Here is a 16,013-nt window from a genome sequence, read left to right on the forward strand (position 1 = left end):
GCATCAACTTTCAAGTGAGCTTGTCTAAATTCCAAGTTCTGCATATTTAAGAGAACGTATTGCAACAAAGGAAAAAAGTTGACAAAGTACTGATTCAGTTGACATAGTGTTGGGACAACTGCATAGCATCTGGCCAGCTAAAATATTTAGTCTTTAGCTTCTGGAGTTGTTTCTGAACCAACTAGAATTTAAGAGAAAAATTATGAACAAATAATGCTTTCATTTCTCAAGTAATTTCTTAACAAGGTATTTGTTTTATTTGATCTTTCTGGCTTCCAGAGAAAAGTGTGAAAAATCTTCTCATTTCAATGTAAAATAGTACACTCTTCTTAAATAAAAATAGGCTTGTATGCTGAAATTATTGGAGACCAGATGTCTTCAATATTGGCTACAGCTGCTGTTAGAGGGATGTTTTGTTTCTCAGAGAACAGACAGATATGTTTGGGGTTCTTCCATCAGCGTTGTAAGGCCAATAACTTACTGTCTGAATTCCTTCTTCTATTTTCTTAAATAACTCTAGATTTCAGTATGAGAATAAGAACAGAATCCATAATCCTGTAGAAAAAGAATCCTTTTTTATGGTGGTGATCACTGACCTCTGTTTTTTCTGTGGTTTTAGGCTCACTACTCTTCTTTTTACCATAATAGCAATCAAAAAAAGTGTTTTCATACTTCTGGACAAGAAATCAATTCAATTTCTTTTGGTTTTGGAGAAATCACTGAACAATAAAACACTAAATGGTCAAATGTATTTTGGAAATATCAGGTGCACTATTGGCTATTTTGTATATACAATGCTTACAAGTCAGCTTGTCATAGAATGGGATGTCGCAGTTGGAAGGGACCTACCAACAGTCATTTAGTCCAACTGCCTGACCACTTCAGGGCTTACCAAAAGCCAAAGCATATTATTAAGTGCATTGTCCAGATGCCTCCTAAATACTTTATGCTCTCCAGGAAACCTGTTGCAGTGTTTTACCAGTGTCTCAGAACAGAAATGCTTTCTGATGTCCAATCTGAACATCCCTTGGCATAGCTTAGGGCCATTCCCATGAGTCCTGTCACTAAACACCAGGGAGAAGAGCTGCACAGAGCAATGAGGTCACCCCTCCAACCTCCTTTTCTCCAAGCTAGACTGACCCAAAGTCCCCAGCCACTTCCCCAGGACAGACCTTCCAGCCCTGCCACCCAGCTGTGTTCCCCTCCTCTGGATGCATTCAGAGAACTCCCCATCCTTTTTAAACTGTGGGGAACTGCACACAGCATTCTAGGTGAGACTGCACCAACCACTGCCTTTCCTTCATCTTGCCTTCATCCATGAGGAGGGTGATTTTGTCACAGAATGATACCAAAATAGTTAAATAGGACTTTCTCTACTAAACTTGAGCTCAGTCAAAGTTTAAATAAAAATAGGTTCTTAAATTTAATCTTGTAGGCTCATTCTCATGTACTCAGTCAGGAACTCTAAAAAGTCAAATTAGAATATTTATAAACTGCTGATGGCTTAAGGGATGCTTTTCTAAAGCCTGGGACATGTGGTCACTGCTAATGGCGGTACTGTAAAAGTCTAAGAAGTATTTTCTTCTTGGCAAGTGCCTTTCAGTATGAGATCAAATTTGTTGTGGTTTTTTTGCTTGTTTGTAAGTAATAAGTGTCTGAGCAGTTGATCTTTGAAGTACTGAAAGTATGCTAAAGATATGAGTCTTAGGCATTTAAATTTCATTTGTTTAATTTAAAAGTATAGGCAGCCATATTATAAAACAAGTACCAAAATGCCAAACTACACATTAATCTCCAAAAAACATGAAAAGTGCTCTACTAATGTTAGAGATGTGAATGTTTTAGGTCATGTAAGTTCACATAAACAAAGAATTATTTTTTACTTTCATTTTGCATAAATAACTAGAAAAATCCTCATAGGGTAATAGACCTAGAAGTTGTACTTGTAATCTTAGGATTTTTTAGTTACATTTCAGTGAATAATATTGCACCTAATTGAAAAAAAACGCTGTATATTTGTGAAGGATAGGTGCCCAGAGTTTATGTATCTTTTAGAGCAGCCTCCTTAACCTAGATATGTCTGGTTGAAGCAACTGTTGAAGCAACAAATACTTGTCTAGTATTTCTCAAAGGAATTGATGCTTTTGAGGTCTCCAGTACTGTGAATGCAATACCAGCACAGTACACTGGAAGCATCAGAACTGAACTACTTTGTTAGTTATCATTGGCAAATAAGAATGGCCTTCCTGCCAGAAACTTCAAAAAAATTTTCCCAATCTTCTAAGTGCTGCTGACTAAAGCATCAATTCCTATTTCAAATAGCAGCCTGGATTCAGTCAGCGGTGTATAGTGTGCCTAGCACTGTGGTGTGGGCCAGCATCTGTCTTCTGGGTTTGTGGGCACAAAAGCAATAACCATTTGGCTTTAATGAAAGAAGCAAAATAAAGCTGGCTAAGGAGATGTTTTTAAGAGGTAGTGAACTATGTTTTTATTTTTCCATCTTCAAAACAGAGGGCATTTAGTTAATTAAGTTTTCTAAACATAATTGGAGCAGTACATCCCAACTACCAAAAAAAAAAAAGAGGAAAATAAATGTAAATTGAAAGAATTTGGAGGAAAAGCAGCCTTATTAACAAGGGAAGTTGACTCTAATTCCTTCTTTGCCCTGTGTGTTATGTAATATAGCAACAGGAAGGTTTCAGTTGCTGGCTAAACTTCTGCTTCCCTGCTGTTGCAGTATGAAAAAACTGGGAATGGATAGGTAAATAACAAAAGAGATATGTCTGTGGATGTCAGCTGAGTGGCTGGAATATTGATTGAGTTACAAATTCACTTAAAATACTCTAGTCAGTATCTGTGTATTGGTTGAAGGAGGGTGATAGTGATGATAGTGAGCAGAAGATTTGAGGAAATTACCAATGGCAAGAAGGAAGGATACAAAACCTACTTTACTGGGTGTCAAGGGAAAAGGGAATATATCAGCAAATCATCTCCCTTTTGGGAGATCTCCCCTTTCAAGTGTATGTGTATGTATCAACATCAAAAGAATTTTGGTAAAAAATTTTCTTCAGTTCTCAGGCACTGACCATAATATTAAGTTAAAAGTTGGGTTTAAAATTGATATGTCTGAAATACTGTCAAATTCCACTCATTCTTACAAAGTATTCAGAGGGGTCTTTCACAAGATGTAACCTGTGCTTTTGTAAGGGGCCACTGCTCTGTGGCTTCTTAAAAGAAATGGTTTGTGGGCATCTGTTCCAAGAAATGGTTCAGAGCTGCCTTGTGCTGAGTGCTGGGTACTCAGGGTGTCCCTGGTCTGTGGCTGTGGTGAGGGGCATCCCCCCTCAATGCCTGCCCCCATCCCAGTGTGTGCAGCTCTCCCCTCGCTGTGCTGGGTGGGTGCTGGCACCCAGCTGCTCAGATGGGGCCGTGCCAGGCTCTGCCTTCCTGGGAGCATTCCAGCTGCTGCCAAGCTGAGCAGCATTAGCCACTGGTCAGATGTGTTTGTTTCCACAAATAATCCAGATCATGGTTTTCTCCCTAGAAAAGTTGATTGCCTATTGTAGCATCCCATGAACTCCCTCCCCTCGGCCAATTCCAAAGGACATTGCCTTGGAAAGACTTACCATAGAGTCCATTCCTCCTGTGGGACAGACGAGTCTCCCTCATGGACCTCTGCCCATGTTTCACACCCGACCCTGGTTTCTCCTTTCCCCAGGGGTTGGGTACCCCTGGTGGCGGTCCCCTCTCCCCTGGAGACCAATCCCCCTTGTCTTGCCCTTAGCTCTGCCCCCCATCCCTTCCCATTCTGAAGCTGTCCAGAGCCCATGGTAGCCCTTGTTTTTCGCCTGGGTTCCCTTCGGCTTCCACGCAATAAATCTCACTGGAATTAACTCCTGCAGAAAGAGCCTTCTTGCCTCTCTGGCTGAGCCAGCTGTGGTGTGTGTGGTGTGTGTCTGACTGCACTGTCTGAATGCTAATCCAGCTGGCTCTTCCACAGGAGGTGCTCGTTGGAAACAGATAATAGGCAGCAGTGTCCACCATCCACCTCTCGCATTGGGTGCTGGCACCTAGCTCTTCAGGTGGGGCTGTGCCAGGCTCTTCCTTCCTGGTGCATTCCAGGTGCTGCAAAGCCAAGCAGTGTTAGCTGCTGGTCAGATCTGTCAGTTGGTGTTTGTTTCCACAAGTAACCCGGCTCGTGGCTTTTCTCCCCAGAAAAGCTGATTGCCTATCAGCGGGAGTTTCACGCGCTGAAGGAACGCCTGCGCATCGCCGAGCACCGCACGCTGCAGCGCTCCTCCGAGCTCAACGCCATCCTGGAGCAGTTCAGGAGGGCCGTGGCAGAGACCAATGGCAGTAAGAATGCCATGAATAATTTTTCAGGTACATGCTCCAAAATATTTTTTTTATAACTCTGCAATGCCAATATTTCTTGTTATTATTCTAGAATAAGAATTTGCTCCCAAGAGAGGTGAATGAAACTGTTCAGCAGTGTGAATAAAGTTGCATCTCATGTGGGTGTTTTGGTTTGTTTTTTCCAGTTGTTGTCCTTAATGATTCACCCACCCTCATTCAGTCCCTAAAGTCATAAGAATTCTTACTCCACACCTAGCTCCCAAAGTTTGGAACTTATGGCTACTTATCTATTAGGTTGAATATATTTTGACAATTAATTTACATCACTTTTGAAATTGAGGCAGAGGGGAAAAGTGAGCAAACAGAAGAAATTGATGAACTTGAAGCAGTTAAAATACGCTTAAAAGTCAACTGAAAGTATTAAAAAATATGGAATAAAGTATTGCTTATGATTTGTAAGAAGTACAGAAAATGGCCTTTTTAATAACTAGTGATTAAACTGGTAAAATCTTCCGTAAGTTTTTACCCATTTTGGAGACTGATGGTCAGATTTACAAAAAGCTGTTTGGCAATATTAGAGAAAAACACTGCAATACTCACCAGGCTATTGATGTTGACTTCTAAAATCACACTGTTACTGTTTCATTGCTCTGATTTTTATGGATGGAAGATGAATCACAAGTACAAATTTTTTGTCAAGAGGTCTGACTTGGTAGGTTGGACAAATTTCTCTGTATTGGTCTAATAAGGTGTTGAAACCTGAAGGGTTTTGCAATTCAAAAGCCTGGAACAAGATTTTTGAATTTGTTGTCTATTTGCATTTGTGCTGTGGTTTACTATTTTCAATAGATTTTTTTTTTGGTTGGAAAATGGTTATAATTATAGGCTCCAATGTTGATGCCACTCATGGATTGCTGTCTGAGATTAATGGCCTGATCTCAGGAGTTCCCTGGATCTCCAGGAATTGCACAGATAAAGGTTACATTTAGCATGGTCTATAAATCTTGGCTTCCTATTTTATGTGTGTGGTTTTGCTTTTAAAGTAAAGCGTGGAGGAGGTCAAATAATTTTGATTCTGGATTTAGGATTAAGTTATTACCACATTTGTTTCTAAAATTGACTTAGCTTGCTTTTAGGCAATATGCTTATAAGGAGTTATTCTCTTCTGATGCAGCTGAAAGTACTAATTCATTTAACATTCTGCCATGTCTGGATCCTAGCTGGGATGGACATGCACTTTTTTCATGTAGAGCCATAATGGGAAGTCATCTGAGTTACTGAGCTTTTGTGCTCAGAACATAGTATTAGATAGGTTTTTATTAAGCTTAATACACTTAAGTATACATAATACTCTTTGCTGTCTTTGAAGCTGAAAGGATTCCAGATTGTTTTGTGTAGATCCTTATTCATTCAGACAAGAGCTGTCATACTTGTACAGAATTTAGTCCAGGTTTTGCAGTTGAAGTTAAAGAAATGTTAGCAGGAAAAGTAAAATGTTCCTGTATTGGAGTTTATCAAAATAGACATACATACTTATGGCATCTATTTACAAAGCTTTTTGCGAGGTTTGACGTGGTTACAAATTTTTTCACCTAAAAATAAATACTTTAAAAATCCCCAAACACGCAGAACCAAAATCCATAACAAAACCCATCTGTCTTTGTAGAAGCTGTGCTAAGAATCTGAGAGGAATTACACTTATGGCTTTATTTTTCTTGCTTCTCAATTTTATCTCAGGAAACCTTGACTACAGTTTTTTGCTTAACTTGATATTATAAAGCCCATAAGTTTTCAAAGATCCATATGCTATCATATTTTTCATTTGAAATGAGTTGTTTTCACACTTGATGCAAGAAAATCAACACACCCAGCAGGGTAATTTTAAAAACTGTTATTTGCAACTTTGAGAGCCACCTGGACATACTGAAAGGCAGTTGCAGTAGAAAGAGCAATAATTATTCTAATGGAATCTAATAGGATAATTCTGTGCTAATGGACTAAATTAAGTTTGCATTAATTTTTTTTTTTTTTTTTGCAGGAATGCTCAAAATATCAACTGTATGTTTAATGCTATTTTATTTTGTATCCCTATGTGCAGTATATTCCAATATGTATTCATAGCTCTGAAAAGTTATTTGCAGTAGTGTTTGCTGGATGGTAATGACCTCTGTAAGCAAAAGTGAAAAATTATTTTGGGAAATAAGCCTCCATTTGATTAATTGGGGAAAAAACCCAACTAAATCCCCAACCCCCCCAAATAAATGGAGCATTCTATACTTCTGTAATTCCACACTAAGTCTTATGTGATCAAATAAATATTAACTGTATCTGTAACAAGATTATAGGTGCAAAATAGTCTTGGCCATTTTTCATTAAGAAAATCGAAATAAGAAAAGACTTCTTTGTAGACAAAATATGATGACTCAAAAAAGTGCACAATTTATTCTGGCTTTCAGTTAGGACCAAGCTTGGAATTTTGTACTGTTTACGATTGCTTAACATTTCATATGATTTGTTTTCTGCATTTCTGATTTCATGTATGTTTGCAGATGAGACGCTGAAGCTGTTAAAAGAGCTAACAAGTAGAAAATCTCTTCAAGTGCCAAATATCTATTACCATTTGCCTCATTTGTTGAAAAATGAAGGAAGCCTTCAACCTTCTGTACAGGTTGGCCTTGGAAGGACAGGAGGTATGCTGATATGGTGTTTATTTCATGTTTTATATCTGGAGGACCTTCTAGTTTTAGGAAAAGAATTTACTGCATTTTTTGGTAGATGAAGGACATCTCATTTAACTTGTGTGATATTGACATCCTTTGAATTCACACTGAATCTGAGATGAAAGAAGCTTGGTTTCAGCTTTGCTCTTTTCTGCATAATCTCAGTCACACCCTATGCCATGTTAAGGTACACATTAAGAAGCATTTAGTTTGGATGAATTTTTTTGTAGCTAAAGGGAAACAAACTCAAGCATTTCAGATTCTGAATTGCTAATGGATATATCCCTTGGCTTTTCAGATTTGCAGAGCAACCATGCATGGTCATAATTATTTTAGCATTGATGTTTCTCTTGTTCTGAACAGTATATTTCAATATATAAATTAAAAATTGAGAGAACTAAGATAACCAGATATAATTGCATCAATAAAATCTGGACAGTGTTGTAGTTAATCCTGGCTTGTATTTTTTCATTACTTCAGTGAGTTTGATTGCTCCTTCTTTTAGCAGAAGGTATACCTGTATGACAAATATGTGGGGTCAGGCTACAGGCTTATTTTTCTGACTATAAATACCTTTCATTTCAATGTTGTGGTTGTTGTTGTTGTTCAAGGAGGAAAAATCTAAACATTCGTTATTGTTTTAAGTGAAGTCTGTATTATATCACCCTGGGAATATATGGCAGAAATTTGGAATTAAAAAATAGGAATTGGAATCAGATTTGTTTAATTAAACAGAGGGAGGAAATTCAGGGTTTTAGGTTTTGATGAAGTCTGCCTTATCCTTTCACTGCATTCCTGCTGCTATCTGCAGTGTTCCCAGAAGGTAACCAGCCCTAGGTACAATGCAGAAGAAAAACTATGGAAAGGTTAAGCAACACAGGACTCAAATGGCTTGATGAAAGACTGTGTTAACCACTTTGTAGCTGGGGATGTATTGGTTTGCATTTGTGGTGCTTTTATCAGAGAAAAGGAATTTTGTTGAGGACCTTCCATGCAGTTCTGTTGTCCTGGACTTGTTTATTTAGAAGAACCAAAACCAGTTGCAAGGAAAGTAATAGAGGCTTTCAGCAGTTTTATTTTAAAAGATGACTTCTGAGAAGTGAAATACTTGAGTGCTGAAGAATGGTTATAGTAGTTTTAATTTTAAACTTCAGTTAGGGAATTTAATCACTCTTGGTGCACCTTGTCTGAGTAATATCATGGTTGTTGATAATTTCCCATTGCATTGGGTTTGTGTGACAACATTTGGGTAGCAGGGAGGCTACAGGGGTACTTCTCTAAGAGGGGCCAGCAGCTTTCCCTGCCTCCAGTGGAACCAATGGCCAGACCAGCACCACTGGAGTAACAGATTGAAGTGGGGGGGGAAACTGCTCAAGGGCAATTGCAGCTGGAGAGAGGAGTGAGAACATGCAAGGTCAGTGCAGAAGGAGGGGGAGGAGGTGCTGCAGGGCAGAGTCCCCTGCAGCCTGTGGTGAAGAGCACGGAGAGGCAGCTGTGTCCCTGCAGCCCATGGAGCAGAGATCCACCTGCACTCTCTGGAGGGTCCCATGTCACAGCTGGAGGAGGCTGTGACCCCGTGGGAAGCCCACACAGGAGCAGCCTCCTTGGCAGGACCTGTGGACCCGTGGAGAGAGGAGCCCACGCTGGAGCAGCCTTACTGGCAGGACCTGTAACCCTGTGGAGAATGCACAGTGGAGTAGCCTGTTCCTGAAGGACTGCAGCCTGTGGAAGGGACTCATGCTGGAGCAGTTTATGAAGAACTGCAGCCTGGGAAAAGAACTTCCATTGGAGATGTTCATGGAGAACCATCTGCCATAGTAGGGACCCCATGCTGGATTAGGGAAAGAGTCTGAGGAGTCCTTCTACTGAGGAGAAAAAAGTGGTGGAGATCATGTGTGATTAACTGAATTCCAGGCTCCATTCCCTGTGCCCCTGTGCCTCCTGGTAGGGAGGAGGTAGAGAAATCAGGTCTGAAATTGAGCCCAGGAAGAAGGGAAGGGTGAGGGAAAGGTGTTTTAAGATTTGGGTTTATTTCTCATTACAGTCTGTTCATTTGCTCAGTAATAAATTAACTTCCTCAACTCTGCTTTGACTGTGACAGTAACGAGGGGTCTCTCCCTGCCCTTATTTCTACCCACAAGCCTTTTGTTATATTTCTCCCTGTCCAGCTGAGGAAGTGAGTGATAGAGCAGCTTTGGTGGGTACCTGGTGTCCAGTCAGGATCAGCCCATCACTCCTACACAATAGTCTGGCATGTCTAGGGTTGGGTTTTTTTTTGTCTTCTGTGTTTGTTCTGAGAATTGGTGTTAACTGTTAGTCATGCTCCTGATGCTGGGTGGCATATTTTTAAACTCCTTTTAATTACTGCAATCTCCACCTTTTAAACCTTTGTATTCATTAAGCAATGCCTTGTTGCAAGATTTTTATTTTCTATCTTGTGTATGCAATCACTGAAAGTACCTTTCTGGTTTGTTTGATTTCAGTTTCCATTGTAATGGGAATACCTACAGTGAAAAGAAAAGTCAAGTCTTACCTTACAGAAACTCTCCACTCCCTTATTGATAAGCTGTCCCCTGAAGAAAAACTGGATTGTGTTATGGTTGTCTTTATAGGAGAGGTAAAATTGCTCAAATTTTTTTATACAATTTCTAACCTGCCTTTAATCACAAGTAACGCTCCTTTCAGGAATTGATGAGGATCTGCTTTTTCTTCAAGATGCAGACAGATGACCCTCTCCTTCCAGGAAAAGCAAAGTGTCAGTCTTGGGTTTCGGACATACAATCCTGAAGATCCCAGCTTTTTTCTATTTATCAGGGGAATGGATTCAGTGGAGTGGTTATTTTGTAAATCTTCTTATGTTTATATTTAGTGGCAAAGATGTGTTATTCCTTCAACATAAGAATAACAGCTAAGGAACTCTGTTGTAGGGGAGGATTCCTCCCATTTTCTTTGTGCTGCTGCTTAGTCCTCTGTCAAATGAGTGCTGCAGTTGGAGATGTGAGGCACAGATTGTTATTGAATTAATTTTCTGGACAATGTGGATATTTGAAGCCCAGACCTTTTTAATGGATTGATTCAGTGTTCAGTTGGACTGTTTATTCACTTTGGCTCTGATTTAGTGGAAATCAAATTTAGGAAAATGATAGAGTACTTTCAGAAATAATTCTGTTGGATGCTGGGAATTGCATGTACCTATTTTGTTCTCTATGCCTTTCTCAGAAGTCTGACTTGGACAGATGTGGGAAATTTATATTTATGTTTGACCTTCATCCATCTAAGTGGAGTGCTCTGCTGAAACAGTCTTTTATCAGTCCCACAGATGAGAATTCAAATCACCAATTATAACTGGAAATGATTTTAATTTAGTGAGCCAGTGTCCATTCAGGGATGAATCAGTGGAAAATCAGGCATTTTAATACTTCTATTATCAACATGTTTTAAAACTTTCATTGGAAAGTTCATAAACATTTTGCTTTTATCTGAGAATTGTTTCTTAGAGCAATTTGCATTAGAAAATACTGTTTTCCTTTTTTTTGACAGCCAGTCAAAAACTATCTATCTAGATAGATACTGTTTTTCTGGGAAAAAAATGCTTTTAAAAATTTCTTGGTTGAGAGTATCAGGGAACAGAATTCTTTCTGAATTACTGGAATGCTGTGTTTTTCTTCACTGTATTAATTGGAGAAATTTTATTGTCTGTGAGTGTGGCTTCTTTTTGAGGTTTAAAACTGAAGTTTCTTTTGTTTTGCTTACGGAAGTTTGAGCTATGAGGTCTGTCTGTTATCATTGGATTCTCTGTCTTGTGCAAAATTTGGAATAGGAGTGAAGTGTCCCCAGTGCCCCATCTTTTGTTGCCTTAGACAAGCCATATTGCTGTACCTGGGTTTTCCAGAGCTGGAAACTTCCTTCCTTTGAGGTGCTGTGGGATAGTCTCACCTTGGGAGTGTTTCTACAGAAATGACCAGCAGTGAACGGAACATTTCAACACGGGAGCTACTGCTCCTGTGGCCGTGGAGAGTTGTGTGGTTACACAGCAGTCACCCCCTGTGTTTTACCTCTTTATTGCACTTTGAGAGCAGTTCTGTGTGCTTATTCAGGCACCTGTTTTGGGCACTGCAAGTCAGGAATGTGTGGTGAACATCTGAAGAACCAAAGTTTACATTTTTGTTCTCTTGTAACCACTTGCTAGATTTACATTTCTTTTTCTTTACTCCATCCAATTTTTTATCTTTCCTTCTTTATTCTTGGGCCATGTTTTTATTTTCTTAAGCACAATATCTTACAGTTTGCTTTGCAGTTGCTACAGGGAACTCTCTACGTGATTAATACGGTGCATTAAATACTTCATCCTGAATTATGCTGTGCTTTTTCTGACTTACTCTGTACATTTCAGTTTCCTTCTGCAAGATGAAAACTGTAGGTTTATTAAGCATTTTCTCTGGCTGTTTGAAGGAAGTCCTACTCCTCTGGTAGATTCTGTTTCTCCTTAGATAAGAAGGGCTGTGTCTTTTAAAATAGCCTTGTCTGTGGCATATCCTGGTCTGAAATGCATTAGACTATTGCTGTCATTAACATGTGCAATAATAAGGGCTTATTTAAAAATACATTAGAGCTTTGACCAACTATGCTTATTTTAAAAATTATGTCAAAAGTTTCTAAAAAAAGGTATGGCCTCTGCTCAAACATATGTGCAGTTTAAGTACAGCAAGAAATGGTCATGGGGTGAGATTATGTAATTTTGCTAATAAGCTTAAAATTACTATCTGTGCCTTGTCTATAGCTTGTAGCAACAGCAAAAAAAGGGAGCACAAGGCTACAAAAGTGGTTTTAGAAGAAAATTACAGGAAAAAATAGCATTTTAAAAGGATTTTAGTATTTTTCTTGCTATCTTTATTTAGAAATCAAATTTACAGTGTTTAAGAAGCATTGCTGGGAGCCATAGTCATGGACTCTAATCTGTGTGCTAAGCACGCTACAAAACTCTTCTAATACTGCTTTTTTTTGGTAGTTCAATCTCACTCATTTCTTGTAATTTCATTTTTTACTAGAAAACAAATTAGAAGGCTAATGGCCTTCTGCAAACAGCATCAACAGTGTAAACAGAGGAGCTAGTAAATATAGATGCATTATGGTTACTAAATAAAGAGATCTGCATATTCATTTACTGTATGGATATTTCTCAGTAATATAATTGTACATAGTAAATTTCCATACTGGAAGTTCAAGAAACTCTGAAATATCTCAGCTGATGTGACAACTAATCACCAATTTAAATAATTACTAGAATTGCTTGACAGTAAACTGTTCAATTGTCCTAGTTACTGACATATGTCTGTGTTCTCCAATTTGTTAAAATCACTTTATGGCAGAATAATTTGCAGGTATTCATTAGGATGACTAATAAATAGGTATGATTCATTATTCCTTAATACTTCAAAATCTTTTTGTTCCCCCTCACTATGTAGCTAGTTCCTAGTTCATATGAGTTGAAAACAAATTATTTAAATCTCATTAACCTGCTTTGTACAAGAACTTGTTTTCAGAATAAGCCATAGATGCTAGGTTTAAGAAATCATGAACTCTGAGTTAAAATTGTTGTCTAGTATTTTTATTTATTAGGGTTTTTTAGGGTTTTATTAGGGTTAATTAAAATTAACATGGGAGACATGGCTTTGAAGTACTTTAAATGAACATAGTGGAACAACAGATATATATAGACACTCACAGCTGAATATGAGAGAAATTAGAATACTTTCCTGGTAGCTAAACAAAATGTTGTTTCTTTTTTTCTGTGGTGAGGTCTCATATGCAATGAAGAAAATGCATCAAACTAGTTCTAAATATATCAGAAATTGCCAGTCCACTTCATTAATCAGAGACTGCACTTAGCACAGTCTTTTGTACAAACAGTAATCAGTGCTTGCTGGAAAGACTATAAGCCCTTGATTTGACCAAAAATATCAGAAGGACAAATCATTTCAGGAGGAATTGGAAGCCACTACAGGTATGCAAGAGCATTTTGCTATTTCTGTGTGCTGCTGATTACATCTGAGTAGGTAGTAATTGACCAGCCATTTGTTCTTGGAGCATTAGACCACAAGTTTTACTTTCTTACATATTCCTGGTTTAAATCTTACTCTGTTGTTTCATGTATGTACAGTTCATTTAAGCTGGAAAAATTTGCATATCTTGATTATCTTTTACTGTCATTGTGTTATCTCTTTATGTAAACAGTGGCTACTAAATTAAGAGATGTTGATCTTTAGTAGTGTTTTCTCTGTACTCCTTCTGGAGAGAAAATTTTTTTATTTATCGTTTTTTTTGGAAAAGTTTCTGTCCTGGTTAGGTCAGTGTGACACAAGCACCCAGCAAGGTACCATCCTGGGCATGGATATGAACAAAGGCTTAACAAATTAAGGACTGGGTGCATGTACTGGGTCAAATCTTGCTGAACCTGTTTTGTAGGTACTGACACTGCAGTGCAATATGTAAACCTTCTCCACAAAATAAACAAGGCTGTATTTTCACCTCTTGGTCTGGGCCTGAATTATAGTTCTCTCTGATCGGCAGCTCTTTTGATAGAAAACAAACGAGTATTTTGATTGTCCTGCTCTCAACCTGGATCTATTAACATCATCCCAGCTACAGAGATGTTCATGCTTTCTGCTAATTGTTTGTGAGCTGCCCCTTCTTGGAACTGCTCTGGAGAGTGTATTCCCAGTCCCTGAAAGATCTGACAGTGCATCTTGAATTGGAAAGTCTTATAGACCTTAGTGTGTACATAAATATGTGTATGTGTGCAATGTACATATATTTTTAAAAAAATCCAAGCTAATCAAAGCTGTTATGTCAAGATACATTATCTACACCAAATAACATTAAAGGTCTACAGAGATGGGAATCTTTGTTTTGGACATCTCACTCAAAGTTGATCAGGATGAATACGCCTTCATTATACACTGCCAGCTCTTGTATCTGATGAGGTAGCTTTACCTGTCTGTGAGAATTTGAGATATTTATGCTGTTTTTGCAGTCCCTCTCCTTTGTCACCTAAGCTTTGGTACACAGGTGTATGGACTGCTGATACTGGGCACCAACATAGGATTTTATGCTTCTCTTTTCATGTCAGTGACTAGCAAATTTTCAATAAGGAATTAAACCAGTGATAAAATCTTTCTTAGATCTAAGAGAAGATCCTTGACAGGATTTGAAAACTTCAATGTACCTGAGAAAAATTTGCGATCTCAGCACAAAGATAAAATCCAGGACTTTGCTCTTTCCCCAAGCCCTAGTCTTGTATGACTGAAAAGCTTCTCTGAGATGCTTGCTGAGTTGCACCTGGACCACAATAACTACTTGATGCTTCTGGTAAGGGAGCATCACTATTGATAGCCAGAGTTGTCTAATATCTCTGGTGACATCTAGGGTATTTGTGAGGTGGGAAGTAGCAGTAATAATCTTATTTCAGAAGCATTGCAGCAGATGACTTCATACTTGTATGGTGGAGTGAATTGGCACTGAATTTTTGGACAACACTATCAGGTTTTGCTACAGTGGTCTGTCTTGACCTAAAAATTCCTTCTGTTCTCCAAATAAAGAGCACAAATTGTAGAAGGGTACTTTAGACTACACAGAAGCTGCCTATCTTCTGGAAGACAAACTGTCTAGACCATTTCAACAATGGCTTCCCCAAGGAGAACAAAAGGTTTCCCATGCTGCAAGGCAATATGTGCTACTTTCTTTCAGACTCCACAAAACTGCTAGTGGCTGTATGACACTGGCATAACTTGCATCTGAAAGTCTGGTATTGCATGTAATGTGATACTTTTTGCTCTGGCTGGCCTTCTTAAAAACTCAGCTTGTTCTTTGACACGCTGTTGTGGTTCACAGCACAATCCATATGGATATTTGCTCTCATGATTGAGGATCTGACAGGCAGGGCACAAGCTAGGGAGTAACAAGAGTGGAGTGGTACAAGAGTATACTTGTATTCCTGCTGTTGCTGCCAAAGGCTTTTGCATTATGAAACCCTGTCCTGAACTGCATAGGGTTAATCATAGAAATGACTGGAGACAGAAAGAAATGTCTTGCCTATGTGGTGGAGGGGGGAATTTAAGGGAGAGATGAAGTCATTAGCTCATGTAGGACACAGGCTGCATTTTGCTTATGTAACATTAGCTGGTTATGTTATGACAGTGTTCTCATTCCTGTTTCTTGCCTTGCTACTTGGTCTCACGTTCCATGTATTTAATTTGAACTCACTGCTTCAGATTCAAAGGACACAGTATTTCTGAATATAATTATTTTTCAGCTGCATTTGTTGAACTCTAAAAGATGATACTACCTTTTTCCACAGTCTTTGTTTATATACATACACCACTGCAACCACTGGAAGCCACTGCTGCATGTTTATTCCTTAGGGCTTTGTCTTTACTGCATGTATATCCCAAATAGGTCAAATGCCACATTAGTGGCTGATTTTTCCTATGAAAATTTTATGCCTCGTGTATAGGTAATGATACTTATATGTACTTTTACTATTTCAGGGCAAATAAAAGTGTAGTTTGCCTTTTCTGAAGGCTGTAATTTCTTATTGCTCGTCATTATATGAAATACCTGGTAAAATTATCCCACTCCTGTGCTATGGGATGATGAAAGATCAAACAAAATTGTAATTAGTAAGCAATGAAATGACCACACTATGCAGATGAGCATGCTTGTTTCTCAGGGTATTCTTGAAAGGTGTTCTTGAATAATATAAGTCTTGCTTCTAGTAGATTTCATTTAAGAATTGAGATCTGGATAATCTAGATAATCTAGTCTAGATAAATTTCCCAGATGGTGAAACTCCTCAAGGGCAAGACTTTGGAGGAATAGCTGAGGTCTCTTGATTTGTTAAACTTTGAAGAGAAGACTGAGAGGTGACTTCATCACAGT

The 16,013-nt window shown here is 38.5% G+C and overlaps 1 protein-coding gene across 2 annotated transcripts in view; it reads left to right on the plus strand.

Moving 5' to 3' along the window:
* The window catches only part of MGAT4A (alpha-1,3-mannosyl-glycoprotein 4-beta-N-acetylglucosaminyltransferase A), a 77,702-nt gene that overhangs the window by 24,518 nt on the left and 37,171 nt on the right, over positions 1 to 16,013 (plus strand). For both annotated transcript variants that reach the window (XM_084201479.1, XM_084201480.1), the window contains exons 3-5: positions 4,216 to 4,383; positions 6,906 to 7,046; positions 9,560 to 9,693. In XM_084201479.1, coding sequence (XP_084057605.1) covers positions 4,216 to 4,383; positions 6,906 to 7,046; positions 9,560 to 9,693 — 443 coding nt within the window. The remainder of the gene's footprint in view (positions 1 to 4,215; positions 4,384 to 6,905; positions 7,047 to 9,559; positions 9,694 to 16,013) is intronic.

Source organism: Fringilla coelebs, assembly GCF_963513975.1.
Source record: "Fringilla coelebs genome assembly, chromosome: 2".
NCBI classification, from domain to species: domain Eukaryota; kingdom Metazoa; phylum Chordata; class Aves; order Passeriformes; family Fringillidae; genus Fringilla; species Fringilla coelebs.